At 49.7% G+C, this 20,190-nt stretch overlaps 1 protein-coding gene across 8 annotated transcripts; it reads left to right on the top strand.

Annotated features, from left to right (window-relative positions):
• The first annotated feature begins 1,782 nt into the window (after positions 1-1,782).
• Positions 1,783-15,051, top strand: CXXC1 (CXXC finger protein 1). Of its 8 annotated transcripts, XR_003760521.2 has the most exons (18): positions 1,803-1,948; positions 4,631-4,712; positions 5,460-5,578; positions 6,439-6,539; positions 6,624-6,808; positions 7,032-7,196; positions 7,375-7,446; positions 7,689-7,841; positions 8,043-8,150; positions 8,294-8,478; positions 9,048-9,255; positions 9,501-9,611; positions 9,718-9,767; positions 10,660-10,756; positions 11,347-11,499; positions 11,711-11,883; positions 14,196-14,315; positions 14,930-15,051. XR_003760521.2 is itself a non-coding variant. In XM_029067771.2 (17 exons), the coding sequence occupies exons 2-16, from the start codon at positions 4,695-4,697 to the stop codon at positions 11,855-11,857; spliced, it is 1,872 nt and encodes a 623-aa protein (XP_028923604.1). In that variant the 5' UTR covers positions 1,803-1,948; positions 4,631-4,694; the 3' UTR covers positions 11,858-11,883; positions 14,196-14,503. The 8 variants fall into 8 exon arrangements, 7 of the variants coding, with proteins under 7 accessions (XP_028923606.1, XP_028923604.1, XP_028923605.1 ...); XM_029067771.2 differs by lacking the exon at positions 14,930-15,051 and having other exon boundaries at positions 14,196-14,503; XM_029067772.2 differs by lacking the exons at positions 14,196-14,315; positions 14,930-15,051 and adding an exon at positions 13,801-14,194 and having other exon boundaries at positions 7,035-7,196.
• The last annotated feature ends 5,139 nt before the right edge of the window (positions 15,052-20,190 follow it).

Here is a 20,190-nt window from a genome sequence, read left to right as displayed (position 1 = left end):
TGTTGGAATTAAGTGTGTGTCTGTACAGCTGTAGGACAGCTGGGATTTTGTCCCCCACTGTTACACTGGTTTCCCAGACAGCAGTTGTAGGATTTCATTTGCCCATGCCTAAGCCCTCTGAGTTACAGAAGACCAGTTTCTGCCACGGAATAGAAAATGGTCCATCTACTGCCCCTTCCCCTTGTAAATGCAGTAGGAGATTGAGAGCTTATCTCCTCCAGGAGGCCTTCCCAGACTGAGCCCCCCCTTCCCTCTGCTCCCCCTCCCCTCCCTCCCACCCTCTGCTCTTCCCCCTTCCCCTCCCCTCAGCACTGTGCTCATTTGTATATATTATTTATTACCCTATTTATTTTGTTAATGAGGTGTATATCTCCTTGATTCCATTTATCTCGATGATGTTGTCTTGTTTTTGTTTTGTTCTCTTTTGCTTTGCTGTCCGTCTCCCCCATTTAGACTGTGAGCCCATCATGGGACAGGGATGGTCTCTGTCTGTGACCCAATTGTCCATTCCAGGCGCTTAGTCCAGTGCTCTGCACATGGTAAGTGCTCAATAAATACTCTTGAATGAATGAACAAAGGCCTGCCCATTGGGCCAACTTTTCCCACACGAGGGTGGCCGGAGGCATCCGGTCTTGTGTGGCTAGAATTTCCCACCCCCCCGACCCCCTCTTTTAAAGTAGATGACTCTACTTTAAAGTGTAGGTATTTGAAGATAGGGTAAGAACGAAGTCTATTCGGATGGGCCTGAACCTATCAGAAGCAGCGTGGCTTAATGGAAAGAGCAAGAGCTTGGGAGTCAGGGGTGGTGGGTTCGAATCCCGGTTCTGTCACTTGTCAGCTGTGTGACCTTGGGCAAGTCACTTCTCCTTGCCTCAGTGACCTCGTCTGTCAAATGGGGATGAAGACTGTGAGCCCCACGTGGGACAACCTGATCACCTTGTAATATTGGTATTTGTTAAGCACCTACTGTGTGCTGAGCACTGTTCTAAGCGCAGGGGTAGATATAGGAAAATCAGATTATTCCATGTGAGGCTCACAGTCTTTATCCCCATTTTCCACAGAGAAGTGAAGTGACTTGCCCAAAGTCAGACTGCTGACAAGTGGTGGAGGAGCTGGGATTAGAACCCATGACCTCTGATTTACAAACCTGGGCTCTTTCCACTGAGCCACGCTGCTACTTTTGTATATTCCCCAGCGCTTAGAACAGTGCTCGGCACCTAGTAAGCGTTTAACAAATGCCCACATTATTATCCCCTCATTCGAGTTGAAAAGCGTTAGAGAAGCAGCGTGGCTCAGTGGAAAGAGCGCGGGCTTGGGAGTCAGTCATGGGTTGGAATCCCGGCTCTACCACTTTCATTCAATAGTATTTATTGAGCGCTTACTATGTGCAGAGCACTGTACTAAGCGCTTGGAATGTACAAATCGGTAACAGATAGAGACAGTCCCTGCCCTTTGATGGGCTTGTCAGCTGTGTGACTCTGGGCAAGTCACTTCACTTCTCCAGGCCTCAGTTCCCTTATCTGGAAACTGGGGATGAAGACTGTGACCACCTGATCACCTTGTATCCTTTCCAGCGCTTAGAACAGTGCTCCTTAACACATGTCATCATTATTATTAAAAGCAGGCTGTCGCCTCGGTGAAGGAAATACGGTAGCGGCGAAGGGAGGAGGCCGGCGCCCTCAACCAAGATGGCCGCCCCGGCGAGAGAAGCGTTGGCGGCCATTTTGACTCCGGGCAGGGACTCCCCATCTCTCTCCTCAGAGGCGGCCATCTTTAGTGGGCCTCCCTCCTCGCCGCCTCCGACGGAACGGCGGAAGCGGAAGGGGCCGATCGGGGCCCGTCCACCTCGCCGGCGGCCACTGCCTCCCCGTGGGATCCGGACCCAACAAAGAGACGCCCCTCGCCCATCGCGGGACCCCCCCCTGCCCCGGCAGGGCGACGCGCCATGGTGAGGTGGCGGCCCCGAAGAGGCGCCCGGTTTCGGGGCGGGCGGGGCAGTGGTTAGGCCGGAAGCCAGGTGGTCGGGAGGCCCACCGGTCTCAGGGAGAGCAGGACCGGCCCGCTCGTTTGGAGGGCCGGGGGGCAGCGCTCAGAGACGTCCCGGCACACTTTTAGGATCGTATTTATTCAGCGCTTACTAAGTGCCAAGCACCAAGTGCCAAGCACCAAGCACTAAGTGCCAAGCGCTGGGGGATACGAGGTGATCAGGTTGTCCCCCTTGGGGCTCCCAGTCTCCATCCCCATTTTACAGATGCGGGAACTGCTCAGACTTGGGAAGCTGCCGAGACGGACTCAATTAGAGAAGCAGCGTGGCTCAGTGGAAAGAGCATGGGCTTTGGAGTCAGAGGTCATGAGTTCGAATCCCAGCTCTGCCATTTGTCAACTGTGTGACTGTGGGCAAGTCACTTAACTTCTCTGTGCCTCACTTCCCACATATGTAAAATGGGGATTAAGACTGTGAGCCCCATGTGGGACAACCTCATTCCCCTGTGTCTACCCCAGCGCTTAGAACAGTGCTCTGCACATAGTAAGCGCTTAACAAATACCAACATTATTATTATAATGTTGGTCTCAATAGGAATAATCATGTTGGGATTTGTGAAGCGCTTACTATGTGCTGAGCACTGTTCTAAGCGCTGGGGGGATACAAGGTGATCAGGTTGGCCCCCTTGGGGCTCCCAGTCTCCATCCCCATTTTACAGATGAGGGAACTGCTTAGACTTGGGAAGCTGCCGAGACGGACTCACTTATAATGTTGGTCTCAGTAGTGATCATGTTGGGATTTGTGAAGTGCTTACTATGTGCCGAGCACTGTTCTAAGCGCTGGGGGGATACAAGGTGATCAGGTTGTCCCCCTTGGGACTCCCAGGCTTCATCCCCATTTTACAGATGAGGGAACTGCTCAGACTTGGGAAGCTGCCAAGACGGACTCAGTAATAATAATAACGGTGGTATTTGTAAAGTGCTTATTATGTGCCAAGCACTGTTCTAAGCGTTGGGAGGATGCAAGGTGATCAGGTTGTCCCCCTTGGGGCTCCCAGTCCCCATCCCCATTTTACAGCGGAGGGAACTGCTCAGACTTGGGAAGCTGCGGAGACGGACTCAGTAATAATAATAACGGTGGTTATCTGTGAAGTGCTTACTGTGTGCCAAGCACTGTTCTAAGCGTGGGGGTCAAGACGAGGTGATCAGGTTGTCCCACTTAGGGCTCACCCTCTTTATCCCCATTTTCCAGATGAGGCCCAGAGAAATGAAGTGACTTGCCCAAAGTCATACAGCTGATAAATGTCGGAGCCAGGATTGGAACCCCTGACCTCTGACTCCCCAGCCTGGGCTCTTTACATTGAGCCATGCTGCCTCTCCATGGCAGAGCCCATCCCGAGGTCCTTTTAGCGGCAAGGGCCTTGGGAGTCAGAGGTCGTGGGTTCTAATCCCAGCTCCGCCACTTGTCAGCTGGGCGACTTTGGGCAAGTCACTTCACTTCTCTGGGCCTCAGTTACCTCATCTGTAAAATAGGGATTAAGACTGTGAGCCCCACGTGGGACAACCTGATCACCTTGTATTCCCCCAGCGCTTAGAACAGTGCTTGGCACATAGTAAGCGCTTAACAAATACTATCATTATTATTATTGTTATTTAGCTTTCCTCGAGTCCTTTAGAACCTAAACCTTTAGCTCAGTGTAATGAATATTACACTTTCTTCACTTACTGCCCTTCGTAGTTCTACACTCGATCGGTTTTTAAATAGTACCCCCTTTTCCTCCCCGGGATGGTCTGGGTTGACTACTTGTTGGACGGCTAGCCCGAGTGCTCGTGCTGAGCATAATGAAGACGTCCCAGATCTTGCCTTTGAGAAACTGTTGGTCGGGGCGAGAGAGGGGCCGGGCGGACAAACAGCCCCCCACCCTCCACTGTAAATTGCTACAGCTGATTCGCAACAGGGGTTGATTTTTCCATTCGTTCAGTCTTATTTGTTGAGCGCTTACTCTGTGCAGAGCACTGGACTAAGCGCTTGGAATATACAATTCGGCAACAAATAGGTATCATCCCTGGCCAGTAACGGGCTCACAGTCTAAAGGGGGAGACAGACAGCAAAACAGAACAAAACAAGCAGTCTGGTGTAAATATCATCAAGATAAATAGAATCATAGATATATACACACCCCGAGATTCCAGAGGGTGGATCACCTAAAACATTTTTCCTCTCCCTCTCTGCCCCTCTATCTTCCTCTCTTCCCCTCTCCTTTATCCTTTCCTCTCTCTTCCTCTTTCTCCCCTTTCCCTCTCTCCTCCCTCTCCTTCCCTCTCTCCCTCTTTCCACCTCCCCTCCGTTGCTTCCCTCTCCTTACCCTAGGCATTTCCCTGTTCTTAATTCCTCCCCAGAGAGTGGGCAGAGACTGGGAGAAGAAAGGAAATTCAAATTAGTCTGTGTTGCCGCTTTTTCTTAGCTTTCGTCTAGTAAAAGGCTGGGGGAGGAATCAATTTATTAAGCATTCAGTGTTTGCAGAGAGCACTGTACTAGAACCCAGGAAGGAGAAGAGATTGTCCCTGTCCTCAAGGAACTTTCAATTTAATGAGTGGTGGGAACTAATCTCTAAAATGAGGTTTTTGTGAATTTTTAATTGGCCAGGCTCTTCCTCTCTCCATGGATAAATCAAGAAGTGACTGTATAGTTGAAAATAAATGAGTCAGGCATGCTGCTGGTCGAGGAGGTAACTGGGGGAGTGGAGTTTGGGCGTGAGTTTTTAATCACTTTTCCTTTAGTTCCTTAATTCCTTGGGTTTTTAACTTTTTTCTACTCCACTCCTTCACTGTCTACAGGTGTCACTCTATCATTTTTTGTTGTCGTACTTTTTGTTGAATCTCAATTTTGCTTTTCCCCTGGTTTTCACGAGAAAGTGGGAAAGACAGATCTCTCCTAAGACACCCCAAGTTTCAAACGAGTCTGCTGCCTCTGAGATCTCAGAGAGATTCTTTTCCATGACCTACCAAATTCTCATTCTTCCCACCAGTCACTTTACAGTGAGGGGACTGGGCAAGAGCTTGGGTCAGGAGAAGCCATTTACCACAAAAATAAGCCAAGGCCATGTGCTGCAGTTGGTAAAATACACTTTTCCCATCTTAACCATTGATGTCTGAGCTGTGCTCACCCTGAGTGGTCAGGGGCCAGAAAAGGGACAATGCTGAGTTCACAGGCCCAGTGCACAGGCATGCAAAAGATTCTCTCTTGATGTCACTCACTCCCGGAATCAGTCTCAGTAGCAGCAGCACCTTCAACCTGAAGGGCAGGTCTCTTAACCAGCTGGGTTTCTTGGAGGGGCAGACTGAAACCGTGGTGGGAGGGGTGGAGGCAGAACTTAGTTCTGAAGCAGGAAAAAGGCTGGGTAGGGAAGAACTCTGAGCAGATTTCTTCTTTTCTTGCCTTTATTGCTCATTTCTCTTCTCCTTGTTCCATTCAGGACAGTGAATTTTCCGACCAAGAGATGGTGGCACTCGGGGAAGAGGCCAAATCGGAGAATGGAGAGAATGCCCCCATCTATTGTATCTGCCGCAAGCCAGACATTAACTGCTTCATGATGTAAGGCGCTCCTGGTCTGGGGCTCAGCAACACCGAGGGGACAGACTCGGGGCCCGAAGTGGAACAGAATTAATCAGGGTGTACAGTGGTTCTGCTTAAGACCCACAGGGCCTGGTCCTGGTCCAATTTGAGATCTTGATCCCAGGTTTGAGACTTTCTGGGCTTACAGGACCTGCAGCTATAATAATAATAATAATGATGGTTTTTGTTAAGCGCTTACTATGTGCAAAGAACTGTTCTAAGCGCAGGGGGGGATACAAGGTGATCAGGTTGTCCCACGTGGGGCTCACATTCTTCATCCCCATTTTACAGATGAGGTAACTGAGGCACAGAGAAGTCAAGTGACTTGCCCAAAGTCACACTGCTGATAAGCAGCGGAGCCGGAATTAGAACCCATGACCTCTGACTCCCAAGCCTGTGCTCTTTCCACTGAGCCACTCTGCCTCTCTGTTGGTATTTGTTAAGCGCTTACTGTGTGCCGAGCATCGTTCTAAGCGCTGGGGTAGATACAGGGTAATCGGGTTGTCCCACATGAGGCGCACAGTCCTTATCCCCATTTTACAGATGAGGTAACTGAGCCACCCAGAGGTCAAGTGACTTGCCCAAAGCCACACAGCTGACAGGTGGTGGAGCCGGGATTAGAACCCACGACCTCTGACTCCTAAACCCGTCCTCTTTCCACTGATCCATACTGCTTCTATAGGAGATGAGGGATGAAAAGTCCGACGTCCTAGGGAGAATGGCCAGGGGATGCAGAGCTGGAGCTCGGGTGGGAATATTGGGGGTCTGAGCTGAGCCCCTGGTGAAGAAGGGAAGCGAGGGGCAGAGCTCCAGTCTCAGGCGTCCTTTCTTTCCTCCAGTGGCTGTGACAACTGCAACGAATGGTTCCATGGCGACTGCATCAACATCACGGAGAAGATGGCCAAGGCCATCCGGGAGTGGTACTGCCTGCAGTGCCGAGGTGATGACCTCGAGGGGCTGAAGGGAAGGGAGATGCACGGCCATCTCTTTTCCGCAACTCTCAGTCTCTCATGCTCTTTGACAGAGAAGGACCCAAACTTGGAAATCAAGTACCGGCACAAAAAGGCCAAGGAGAAGGAGCGGGAAAGCGAACGGGACCGGGAGGAGAGCAGGAAGAAGGCGGCTCAGGAACTGGCTCTAGAGCAAAGGCGGGCAGGAGCCAAGGGCTTCGTCACCTCCCCCAAACCTGGGCGGGATGGCAGTAACCAGGTGAAAGGAGGGACGGTTAGGAGGGTGAGACGTGTGATGCAAGACGGAGGGTGTGGGAGGATAGGGGCAGCATCCAGGCGAGGGGTCGGAGGGCAGTAGGGAGGAGAGCAAGCTGTGGGCCGCTTTCCTGGAAGCGTGGCGCTCTCTCCCCGGGTTGGGGGGGATCTGAGGGGGGAGCTGGGAGGAGCGAAGGTCATTCTCTCTGCCCCCGACGTCACCCCAGCAGCAGCAGATCAAGCGGTCGGCCCGCATGTGCGGGGAGTGCGAGGCGTGTCGCCGCACTGAGGACTGCGGTCATTGCGACTTCTGCCGAGACATGAAGAAATTCGGGGGTCCCAATAAGATCCGCCAGAAGTGTCGCCTGCGTCAGTGCCAGCTCCGGGCCCGGGTGAGCATGGGAAAGGTGGGGAGAGGGGTACAGAGCCCCAGAGCGGATGGGTGAGGGCACACCGAAGGTACGAGGTAAGGATCACCGGGTACTGGTTCCGGATTGGTCCTCTCAGCCTCCGGCTCTGGGCAGTGGCAAGTGAGATTGACCCTCCTGATTTTCTTCCTCTTTTCTACAGGAATCCTATAAGTACTTCCCTGCAGCGGTGAGTCCAGGCCCAGCAGAAGAGTGGGAAGAAGGGACCCTGGAGGTGGGGATGGAGACGGAGGGTGCTGCCCTGTGTGTTTCTTAGACAACCGCCTTGGGTAACCTGAGTGAGGGCCTTGGGCTGAAGGAGACGTTCCCTATCCCCTGCCCTCGATACGGCTCCTGCCTCCTCACGAGCTCCGAGGCAAATCCCTCCCCCCAGCCCTGCCCGCTTCTGACTCTGGTCCCCCAGAGCTGCTGCCCCCTACTTCCCTCTTTCTCTAAGCCCATCTTGTGTTGGCCTAGAAGATGCTGCGAGTTCGAGAGGATGAGCTGCAGATGCTAAAAGAGCAGTCGGAGACAGCCGCCACCCCCGAGCCTTTGTCCGACGACGATCTGCCCCTGGACCCCGACCTCTACCAGGATTTCTGCGCTGGAGCCTTTGACGACCAGAATCTAGTGAGGGGTCAAATAAGGGAGGACAGGGGCAGTGGAGTGGCGGGTTCAGGTCCGAGGTCTTTACGCGATCCCTGGGCCAACTCCTGCCCGCCACGCCCCCGCCCCCACACTGGCTAAGTCCTGAGGTGGGAGTCCCCTCAGCTGTAGGTTTGAGGGGCCTGGGAGGGCAGCGTTTCATGATCTCCTCTCCTGACTCCCCAGCCCTGGCTGAGCGACCCTGAGGACGCCCCCTTCCTGGATCCCGTGCTCCGGAAACGAGCGGTGAAAGTGAAGCACGTCAAGCGGCGGGAGAAGAAGTCCGAAAAGAAAGTGAGCGATGGGGGAGTGGGCCTGGGGGAAGGCTCTGTACTCATTCTTCTGTCCCCATCTCTTTCCCTCTTTTTGCCGGGCCGGTGACCCCAGATAACGGGGAAACGAGGGGTATTGAGAAACCAAGGCCCCTCCTCCCTCAGAAAGAAGAGAAGTACAAGCGGCACCGACAGAAGCAGAAGCACAAAGATAAATGGAAACACCCTGAGAGGACAGACCCCAAGGATCCCACCTCCCTGCCTCAGTGCCTGGGCCCCAGCTGCATCCAGCCTGCTCAGCCTGGCTCCAAGTATTGCTCCGATGACTGTGGCATGAAGCTCGCTGCCAAGTAAGGTCCCGGCCTGATTCCTCAAGCCTGGGCCCAAACCCCCCTTCCTTCTCCTTCTGCCCCCGACCCCTTCCCTCACCCGTAGGTGGTTGTATATGGATGTAGGTATGTCTCCACCCCCCCCTTTTTTTTTTTTTACTGATCCTTTTTAGGCACCTGCTTTGTGCCGGGCACTGTACTAAGCCCTAATCAGGTTGGACACAGTCCCTGTCCCACATAGGCCTCACGATCTTAATCCCCATTTTACAGATGAGGTAACTGAGGCACAGAGAGGTTGTGACTTGTCCAGAGTCACACAGCAGACAAGTGGTAGAGCCCAGAGTAGAACCCAGGTCATTTGACCCCCCCCCAACTCCTTCTCTGGGCACCAGCTTCCCTTCTTAGCCTCCTGATCGAGCCAGTCACCGAAAAGCAAGGTGTTCCCACCTGCGGTGTCCATTTTCTTCGTATGTCCTGCAGACCTGCTACTTGGCTGGGCCCTCCCTGCAGTCCCACCTCTTATTGTTCCTACTCCACATTCCTGACCTTCGCTCCCCGGCCCCTGATGTCCTTTCCCTTACCCCCATCAGCCGCATCTACGAGATCCTGCCCCAGCGTATCCAACAGTGGCAGCAGAGCCCGTGCATTGCGGAGGAGCACGGCAAGAAGCTGCTGGAGCGGATCCGGCGGGAGCAGCAGGGGGCCCGAACACGGCTGCAGGACATGGAGCGGCGCTTCCATGAGCTGGAGGCGGTCATCTTGCGAGCCAAGCAGCAGGCCGTGCGCGAAGATGAAGAGGTCAAGAGCTGAGGGGCTTGGAAAGCCTGGGGGGGAGGCGGGGAGGGAAGCTAGGTGGAGAGTTCAGGGTCTGGGAAGCAGGAGGTGGGTACTCCAAGGCCTGGGGGAATCCCACGCGGCGGTGCAAGGTCCAAGGAAAACCAAACAGTCGTCGCCCACGCCTGAGGATGAGGAAGTCAGAAACGTTCCCAGAAGACGGGAGGCCCAGCCCTTACTTCTCATCCTCTTCCCTTCCCCACGCTCAGACCGTCGAGGGAGATAGTGAGGACACCGATCTGCAGATTTTCTGCGTGTCCTGTGGCCACCCCATCAACCCCAAAGTGGCCCTACGCCACATGGAGCGCTGCTATGCCAAGGTACCTAGAAATGGGCAACCGAGCAAGCCTGGGCAAAGGGCTCCAGGTGGGGTGGCTGCCAGGGCTTCTCCTTGGCCCCTCACCGTGTCGCTCCTTGCCTCCCCAGTATGAGAGTCAGACATCCTTCGGCTCCATGTACCCAACCCGTATTGAGGGGTGAGTGTGCGCCCTGGGGGAGTGACGTCGGGCTCTGAGCAGTCGGGTGGGAGGAAGGGAGGGGCAGTGGTAATCGAGGAAAAACTTCTTGAAGAAATTAGGTCTCGAACTATGATTTCTAGAAAGCAAGGAGCAGGGAGACTGGACCCTGAGTGTGCTCCTTATGGGCAGAGAACATGTGTCTGTTTCTTCCATTGTATTGTACTCTCCCAAGGGCTTAGTCCTTGCTCTGCACTTGGTAAGCCCTCGGTAAATATCACTGATCTATTGAGTAGGGTGCAGCTTAGGAAAGTTCACAGGATGGCCTGAACGATAGGGACCGTGAACTCGGCGGGACCAGAAGGTGGGCTCTGAGGTTCACCAAGAGATGAGAGCAAGCAGTCATGTGGGAAGATAAGAAAGCTACGGTTAGGAGTTTGGATTTGATCCTCTGGGTAATGGACAGCAGACGCTGTAGAGTAGGGAGAAGCAGCATGACGTGGAACGGGATCTTAGCTGAAGTGTGGGACTCAGAGGAGGACTGGACTAGCATGTGGGGGCTGGGAGTAGGGAGGGGAAGGAGGAAAGCAGGCTAGGCCAGGCAAGAGATTCAAGGCCTCAACAAGAGATGGAGCAGAGAGAAATGGACAAGACACGGGAGATGCTGGAAGGAAACTAAGTTGGAAGATTTCAAGCTTGAGGGAAGGAAGGATTCTTGGTGCTATGTAGATTAATGGGGAATGAGTTTTTCTGTCACCCATCTGTTGAGTTGGAGGTGGTAACGGCATATCCAGAGACTCCATCGTCATCCTAAGTCAGTCGGGAGGCAGACCATCTTGATGGGAGAGAATGAGGAAGGGTATACCCATCCCAGCTGACTCCCCTCCTCCTCTCCTCCCCTCAATATCTCCAGGGCAACCCGGCTCTTCTGCGATGTTTACAACCCACAGAGTAAGACCTACTGCAAACGACTACAGGTCCTCTGCCCCGAGCACTCCCGCGACCCCAAGGTCAGTCCAGGGGCAGAAGAGGGAGACCCTGGTCGTGGGGAGGGGCGGGAGGCAGCTAGGACTGGGGACCTGAAAGAGAAGGGGAGGGGCAGGAGGACAGACAAGAGACAAAGATTCGAGAGAGGCTAAAGTAGGCGTAGGGGTGAAACAGTTCAGGCACGAGTCCTGGGACAGGATTTAAGTTCGGGGACCGCCGTCCTTCCCTCCCTCGGCGCCTCTCCGTCGTGATTTCAGGGATGGGAAAGAGTGGGGGTGGGAGGAGTTATTGACCCAGATGCTCCCGGGACTTGTAATCCTGTGGCTTAGATCATAAGCGTTACTCGATGACCCTGCTCCCAGGACGCATCAGTCAGCCAGGCAGTGGGATTTATTCGAGCGGGTGCTCAGAGTCCTGAACCAGAAAGTCCGGGGGCTTAGGCGGCCATTCCAGCTCTCCCATAGGTCCTCGCAGTTACCTCAGCAGCTCCTAAAGAAGGTCCATTCTGGTCTCAGGTCCAAGCAGTTGGGAGCCAGGCCCCAGCGAGAGGCGCGGACAGCACCGAGTATAGGGTGCCCGGCTCTGTGACCCTGATTTCTGTCTGTCACTCCAGGTGCCTGCAGACGAGGTCTGTGGCTGCCCGCTGGTGAGGGACGTCTTTGAGCTGACCGGAGACTTTTGCCGGGTGCCCAAAAGGCAGTGCAATCGGCACTACTGCTGGGAGAAGCTTCGCCGGGCAGAAGTGGACCTGGAGCGCGTGCGCGTGGTATAACCGAGCCCCAGGAGGACCGGGGGAAGGGCGATCTAGAGCGACGGCCGGGACGGGGAGCGTTTTCCAAGCTCCCTGGGGATCAGAGGACCCCTCGCCTCAGGACTTTGAGCCTCGTGTCCTCGTGCCACCACCTCGGATAGTTTTTTCTCCGTGAAGGTTGGGGAAGGAGGGCTTGATGGTTCCGTTCTCCCCATTGTCCCTGCAGTGGTATAAGCTGGACGAGCTATTTGAGCAGGAGCGCAACGTGCGAATGGCAATGACCAATCGAGCTGGCCTGCTGGCCCTGATGCTACACCAGACCATCCAGCATGACCCATTGACCACAGATCTCCGCACCAGCACCGACCGCTGAGCCACACTACCTCTGCCTGTACACTGGTAAGGCTTGCCCTGGGAGAAGGTTACCTCGCCCCAGCGGAGAGAGCATGGCCATGCCCCTTCCTCTCCCCAACAGTGCCCTGGGGTGGGGAGGATGTTGGGGTTGCCCATGCTCCCGAGTTCTTCAGCGGACGGGGTCCGTCTTGACAGAGCCTAACACAGGTTGGACTCCAAACCTGTGGGCCCAAGTTGGACAGGGCCTATAAAGCCCTAAAGCCGTAGCTGAAGGCTGGGCTGGGCTGGGGAGACTATTGGAACGAGTATTTATTAAGCAGTGCAAAGCACTGGTACTGAGCACTGGGAAAAAGTACCGGGGTAGGACTAAGACATACCGTCCCTGGCCCTTGAGGGGCTCACAATCGAAGTATAAAAGTTGGGGAAGGGCCTGGAGATAGAAGCATGAGGCGAGCTGAGAGTAAAATCATTGTAACAGCAGGAAATGGGCAGATACTCGAAGTAAAAATAAAAAATCAGTAGGGTTTTGTGGCTAGAGCAGAGGTTCGGACTCTCGCAACTCAGAGTTCAGCCGTCAGAACTGTAGCCTCGACGACTGCCTCTAGAGCAGCTGCTGTGACTTTTCCAGCATTCTTCTGATCTTCCCACCATGGAGTTTGTCAGTTTCCCAAGAGTGGGATTTTAATCTTGAGGTATTTAGAAATTTATGCAGAGTCAGTAAGGCTAGCCTTATTGAGTCAAGAAACACCAGTGTTTCTACAAGCACATCTCATTTTTATCGATTTATTCTTTTTTCATTAGCAAATGCTCGCCCAAAACAAACACACACATACTCCTATTCCTCTCCCCCAACCCCCAACTCCTCCGACTCTTAACTGGTCAGGCTAAGGGCAAAGGAGTTGATCTGAAGCTGAGCAACCATCAAATAATATACACTTTATACTGTGAAAGATACTTGTCTTATCTTGTGTTTCTCTGGAGTTGACTGACAGTTTCTGCTGACCTTTAGATGTTGGCCAACTCAGCTGGGAGCGCACCATTCTTTAGGTATAAAGAAGTGTTCCTAAGACCATTCAGTCTTCAGTCAAAACCCCTCTGGGTGCAGAAGCCATTCTTCAGATATTAGGGAGTGTTAACCAGACAATTCTGCCGTCAAAACTCATTCCCTGGGGGGGCGGGTGTGGATGTATCCAGGAACCCTTCACAGTTAGCATGTACAGGTATACATATCAGAGGGATACAACAGTGAATTTCTTTACAGCCTTTTCCAGAGTCTTTTATAGCCTTTTAGCCACAGTCCCTCCATTGTCCACAAACATTCACGTTCACACCTAGCTTAGATTCTTGACAAGTTGCAAGACTGGTTGGAATCCCGAGGCCCCAAGGTTAGGCAAAGGAGCCTGGCGAGGATGAGGCCGTGGTGCCGGCCGGAGCAGCGTGCCAATCTGGGTGCTACTGCACGGGTACAGTTGGTTCGATCATGTGCAGTGAGGCATGCCGATTGAGACAGGCATGTCACGGAGGCACGGCAGTGACCCTGGAAATGAGGCTAGAGACCGTAAGGTCTTTGTGGGCAGGGAACGTGTCTACCAACTCTGTTATATTGTACTTTCCCGAAGTGCTTAGAAAAGTACTCTGCACACAGTGAGAGCTCAATAAATACCACTGATTGTCTAAGGCTTTCATTACCTTCAGCCATCAGGGCCCTGGGGCCAGCAGAAGGCTGGCCCTTGAACAGGAGCTGGATTGAGGCCAGCCAAAGAATTCTAGACCTTGTAGGCTCTCAGGCGGGCCTGCCTTCCCAGCCTTTTGCCCTGGCTCAGCTTGGGGTGGGTGCCTAACGACAGGGTTCGGGGGAAGGAAGACTCTAAACCCATGTGTTGCCAGCTGGCACATGTGGGTCCATATTTTCTCGTCATTTTTCCTCTCTACGTTCTCTTTCACCGTCTCATTTCCTTGCAGGACCTCAGGCTGGAGGACAATGCTCCCTGCTTCCTTCCTCCTTTGCTGCTTCCAGTTTTTTAAACACAGATTTCCCCAGGGTCTCGCTCCTCACTTGACGCCCCCGAGTGCTCAAGGAAAGCTCTTGTCAGCCCCAGCCTCCCGCACACCCCTGGTCAGGGTGGGAAGAGGATCACCAGCTTCGTCCGCAGGCCTGGGGTCAGGGCCCGAAGCTTGGGAAGGGAAGGAGGGAGCTGAACTGCCTCACTCTCTCTCTTTCCCTTTCCCTCTTTTTAGCTCCAAGGCATTAGGAGCTGGGGAACTGGGAGAACCTAGGGCTGTAGAGGGCTGTGGAAGCTGAGGAGTTGAGGAACCCGGGGCCTTTATTATTAATAAAATTTCTTTTGAAAAAATAGCTGCGTTCCTATGGTGGGAATCTCCTGCTCCAATGCTTGTGAAGAGAATTGGCCAGTTCACCCCACCTCCTACTGTGCTGGAAGGATCATGGAAGAGAATGGAAATCACAAGAGCATGAGGTCAGGAAGCCTCTGGAGGGAAGAAAAGAACCTGATACTCTCCTAATTTATCCCGCAAAAGAACCTGATACTCTCCTAATTTATACCGCGGGCACTATCTTTCCTAAGCCCTAGGAGGCAGATCTTTGCCCTGACCCTCAGGGTCATCAACAGCATTTATTGCCTGTCTGTTGTGAGCACTTGGGGGAACATGCCCTAGAAATAAGACTCGGTCACTTTCCTCAAGAAGCTTATAAACTACTAAGGGATAGAAGGGGACACTAGGACATAACCGTGCTCCCAGTGCAAATGCCCCCAGCCCTCGATTGAAAATCCAGGAGTTTCTGCGACACTTCTAGCTGTCACACTGGTCCACCAAACCCGAGGTAATTATCTCAGCAGCCCCAATCATGCTAGAAGTGATTAAAAATGGCATTTGTTAGGCGCTACTTTGTGCAGAACACTGTACTAAGCACTGAGAATACACAGGTGGGAATTAGACACAGTACCTGTCCCTTGGGTGGTTCCACCCTGATCTCAGTTCTAAGAGAGGGAGCCAGGCCACGACAAGATATAGGTTCGGGGTTGAGTATCGAGTGGCCGGTTCTGATCCTGATTTCCGTCCCTCACTCCAGGTGCCTGCTGGTGAGAGTTGTCTCCGAGCGGCTTGGTGACTTGTCAGGTGCCCAAAAGGCAGTGTAACTGCCGTTGCTGCTGGGGAAGGCATTGATGCGATGATAGAAAAACAGTAAATAGGTGATATGTTGGAAATGCACACTTCTAATCCTAGGCCTGCCTCACTTGCACAGGGAGGAAGGAGTTTCCTGGTCACCTTCCGATGCTCCGGTTGGACAACGGAAAGGGGAGGCTCCAGCCCACCCTTTTTCCGGGCCCCCTACGCTGTCTGAATCATCTGGGGTTGGGAGCCTTCTTGGGACAATTGAGATAGGATGGAAAAACTGCAGGGTCTTTGGGACAGCCTCACAAACACCACTGGATTGAGCATGTAAGTGAGGTGTCATCCCAAATCCCACCAGCTTAATAATAATAATAATAATGAAGTGATATTTGTTAAGCACTTACTATGTACAAAGCACTGTTCTAAGTGCCGGGGGGATACGAGATCAGGTTGTCCCATGTGGGGAATCACAGTTTTAATCCCCATTTTACAGATGAGGTAACTGAGGCACAGAGAGTGAAGTGACTTGCCCAGAGTCACACAGCTGGCAAGTGGCAGAGCTGGGATTAGAACCCATGACTTCTGACTCCCAAGCCCGGGCTCTTTCCACTGAGCCATGCTGCTTCAACCCCTGATCTCTGGGCTGGGGGCAACAGCTGTGAGCAGCCACAGCAGTCAGCGTATGTTCATGTGTTCATTCAATAGTATTTATTGAACGCTTACTATGTGCAGAGCACTGTACTAAGCGCTTGGAATGAACAGGTCGGCAACAGAGACAGTCCCTGCCGTTTGACGGGCTTACAGTCTAATCGGGGGAGACGGACAGACAAGAACAATGGCAATAAATAGTCAAGGGGAAGAACATCTCGTAAAAACAATGGCAACTAAATAGAATCAAGGCGATGTACAATTCATTAACAAAATAAATAGGGTAATGGAAATATATACAGTTGAGCGGACGAGTGCAGTGCTGTGGGGATGGGAAGGGAGAGGTGGAGGAGCAGAGGGAAAAGGAGAAAAAGGGTTTAGCTGCGGAGAGGTAGAGGGGGTGGTGGCAGAGGGAGAAGAGGAGCTCAGTCTGGGAAGGCCTCTCGGAGGAGGTGAGTTTTAAGTAGGGTTTTGAAGAGGGGAAGAGAATCAGTTTGGCGGAGGTGAGGAGGGAGGGCGTTCCGGGACCGCGGGAGGACATGGCCTGGGGGTCGATGGCGGGACGGGCGAGACCGAGGGACGGTGAGGAGGTGGGCGGCAGAGGAGCGGAGCGTGCAGGGTGGGTGGTAGAAAGAGAAGGGAGGAGAGGTAGGAAGGGGCAAGGTGATGGAGAGCCTCGAAGCCTAGAGTGAGGAGTTTTTGTTTGGAGCGGAGGTCGATAGGCAACCACTGGAGTTGTTTAAGAAGGGGAGTGACATGCGCAGATCGTTTCTGCAGGAAGATGAGCCGGGCAGCGGAGTGAAGAATAGACTGGAGTGGGGCGAGAGAGGAGGGAGGGAGGTCAGAGAGAAGGTTGACACAGTCTAGTAAGAGACCTTATGAGCTTGCTGGACATAGTGGTCAGTATATGTTCACACGTGCACACGCGATCTTATGAGCTTGCTGGACTCCTTGCCTCAGTCTAAGTCTGCCTTCGGATCTCAAGATTTTGGTCTGGGCCAGGCTCTTAACATCAGAGAAGCAGGGTGGCTTAGTGGAAAGAGCACGGGCTTGGGGGGTCAGAGGTCGTGGGTTCTAATCCCAGCTCTGCCACTTGTCTGCTGTGTGACCTTGGGCAAGTCACTTCACTTCTCTGTGCCTCAGTTACCTCATCTGTAAAATGGGGGATTAAGACTGTGAGCCTCACATGGGGCAACCTGATTACCCTGTATCTACCCCAGTGCTTAGAACAGTGCTCGGCACATAGTAAGCGCTTAACAAATACCAACATTATTACCCCAGCGCTTAGAACAGTGTTCCACACATAGTAGGTGCTTAAATACCATAATTATTATCTCTTGTAGTTCAGCGGTCACCGTATTCACGTTCTAGATATTAGCCCGGCATAACCTCTCCCATTTTCTTCTGGTCCCACGGAGGCAGGTTGGGAATCGGTTCCAGAATCCCCCCCGGAGTCCCTCTGCAGCCTTGGGAAGGCCGCCTCCAGCTGCAAAAGTGGGCAAGTAGGGGCCTGACGGCTACCACGGCCAAGGGGTAGCTTGGTCTTGCTTTAGCTGCCCTAGGGGAACGGGGAAGGGTAAAAGATCTGCTTCCATTATTGCCTCGACCCTAATGATCAGTTGGGCGCTTAGCACACAGTAGGCGCTTAAAACATCCCCCCAGTTTTTTGTAAAGGGGGTTGTCCGCTCCCCGTTTTCAAACTTAGCTGTTTAAGAGTTGAGTAAGAGGTGGGTGGGTGGGGGCGTTCACTCGGTCCTGCTGGGCTCCTCTCATTCATTCAATCGCATTTATCGAGCGCTTACTGTGTGCAGAGCACTGGACTAAGCGCTTGGACTGTGCAATTCATTCGATTGTATTTATTGAGCGCTTACTGTGCAGAGCACTGGACTAAGGGCTTGGAATGGACAATTCAGCAACAGATTGAGACCATCCCTGCCCAACAGCGGGCTCACAGTCTAAAAGGAGGAGATAGATGACAAAAGTAGTTGGGCATTAATGCCATCAAAATAGATAAGTAGAATCATAGATCTATACATATTAATAAAATATTCTATTCTAGAATAAATATAATTTATTCTATTTATCGCAATAGATAAATAGAATCATAGATCTATACACATCATTAATAAAATAAATATCTATTCTAGAATAATAAAATTTATTCTATTGATCACAATAGAATCATAGATCTATACACATCATTAATAAAATAAATATTTATTCTAGAATAATAAAATTTATTCTATTGATCACAATAGAATCATAGATCTATACACATCATTAATAAAATATGTATCTATTCTAGCATAATAAAATTTATTCTATTGATCACAATGGATAAATAGAATCATAGATCTATACACATCATGAATAAACTAAATATTTATCTATTCTAGAATAAATATAATTTATTCTATTGATCACAATAAATAGAATCGTAGATCTATACACATCATTAATAAAATAAATATTTATTATAGAATAATATAATGTATTCTATTGATCACAATAGATAAATAGAATCATAGATCTATACACATCATTAATAAAATGAATATTCTAGAATAATATAATTCTATTGATCACAATAGATAAATAGAATCATAGATCTATACATATTATTTATTCTAGAATAAATAAAAATTATTCTATTGATCAAAATAGATAAATAGAATCATAGATCTATAAACATCATTAATAAAATACATATTCTATTCTAGAATAAATATAATTTACTCTATCGATCACAGTAGATAAATAGAAGCATAGATCTATACACATCATTAACAAAGTATTCTCGAATAAATATAATTTATTCTATTGATCACAAGAGATAAATAGAATAATAGATCTATACACATCATTAATAAAATAATTATTCTAGAATGATATAATTTATTCTATTGATCAAAATAGAGAAATAGAATCACAGATCTATACATATCATTAAGTATTTATTCTAGAATAAATATAATTCTATTGATCACAATAAATAGAATCACAGAGCTATACACATCATTAATCAAATAAGTATTCTATTCTATAATAAATATAATTTATATTCATATAATTTATTCTATTGATCACAATAGATAAACAGAATCATAGATCTATACACATCATTCATAAAATACATATTTTATTCTAGAATATAATTTATTCTATTGATCACAATGAATAGAATCACAGATCTATACACATCATTAATCAAATAAGTATTTATTCTATTCTAGAATAAATATAATTTATATTCATATAATTTATTCTATTGATCACAATAAACAGAATCATAGATCTATACACATCATTCATAAAATACATATTCTATTCTAGAATAAATATAATTTATTCTATTGATCACAATAGAATCATAGATCTATACACATCATTAATAAAATAAGTATTCTATTCTAGAATAACTATAATCAATATTTATATAATTTAGTCTATTGATCACAATAAACAGAATCACAGATCTATCCACATCCTTAATGAAATACGTATTCTATTCTAGAATAAATAGAATTTACTCTATCGATCACAATAGATATAGAATCACAGATCTCTCCACATCCTTAATAAAGTATTCTAGAATAAATAGAACTTATTGATCAAAATGAAAAGAATCCTAGATCTCTACACATCATTAATAAAGTATTCTAGAATAAATAGAACTTATTGATGAAAATAAAAAGAATCCCAGATCTCTCCACATCATTAATAAAGTATTCTAGAATAAATAGAACTTACTGATCAAAATAAAAAGAATCCCAGATCTCTCCACATCATTAATAAAGTATTCTAGAATAAATAGAACTTAATGATCAAAATGAAAAGAATCCTAGATCTCTACACATCATTAATAAAGTATTCTAGAATAAATAGAACTTAATGATCAAAATAAAAAGAATCCTAGATCTCTCCACATCATTAATAAAGTATTCTAGAATAAATAGAACTTATTGATCACCATAAAAAGAATCCTAGATCTCTCCACATCATTAATAAAGTATTCTAGAATAAATAGAACTTAATGATCAAAATAAAAAGAATCCTAGATCTCTCCACATCATTAATAAAGTATTCTAGAATAAATAGAACTTATTGATCACCATAAAAAGAATCCTAGATCTCTCCACATCATTAATAAAGTATTCTAGAATAAATAGAACTTACTGATCAAAATAAAAAGAATCCTAGATCTCTCCACATCATTAATAAAGTATTCTAGAATAAATAGAACTTATTGATCACCATAAAAAGAATCCTAGAGCGCTACACATCATAAATCAAATAGAGTCATAAATGATAGAAGTATATGCCCAAGGGGGCAGAGCGGAGGGAAGGAGGAGGGGCGGGGCGCTCCCCTAAGCGCCGCACCACGTGACGGCCGGGCAGGCCCCCGTCACGTGCCGGGGGGAGACAGAGGGAGGGCGGGCTGCGCGTCACGTGCCGGGGGAGCTGGGCGTCACGTGCCGGGGGAGCTGGGCGTCACGTGCCGGGGGCGGCGGGGGGGGGACGCTGGGCTGGGCGTCACGTGCCGGGGGAGCCGGTCGTGCTGCGCCTTCT

Source organism: Ornithorhynchus anatinus, chromosome 6 (genome assembly GCF_004115215.2).
Source record: "Ornithorhynchus anatinus isolate Pmale09 chromosome 6, mOrnAna1.pri.v4, whole genome shotgun sequence".
Lineage (NCBI taxonomy): Eukaryota > Metazoa > Chordata > Mammalia > Monotremata > Ornithorhynchidae > Ornithorhynchus > Ornithorhynchus anatinus.
The sequence above is the reverse complement of the archived record's forward strand: the minus strand, read 5'-3'. Positions and strand labels throughout refer to the sequence as shown.

Bases quoted from the DNA above. Each gene is read 5' to 3' on its own strand.
- CXXC1 (XM_029067771.2), top strand. The intron at 6,540-6,623 runs GTGATGACCTCG...GCTCTTTGACAG, and splicing joins GTACTGCCTGCAGTGCCGAG to AGAAGGACCCAAACTTGGAA. The intron at 7,842-8,042 runs GTGAGGGGTCAA...CTGACTCCCCAG, and splicing joins CCTTTGACGACCAGAATCTA to CCCTGGCTGAGCGACCCTGA.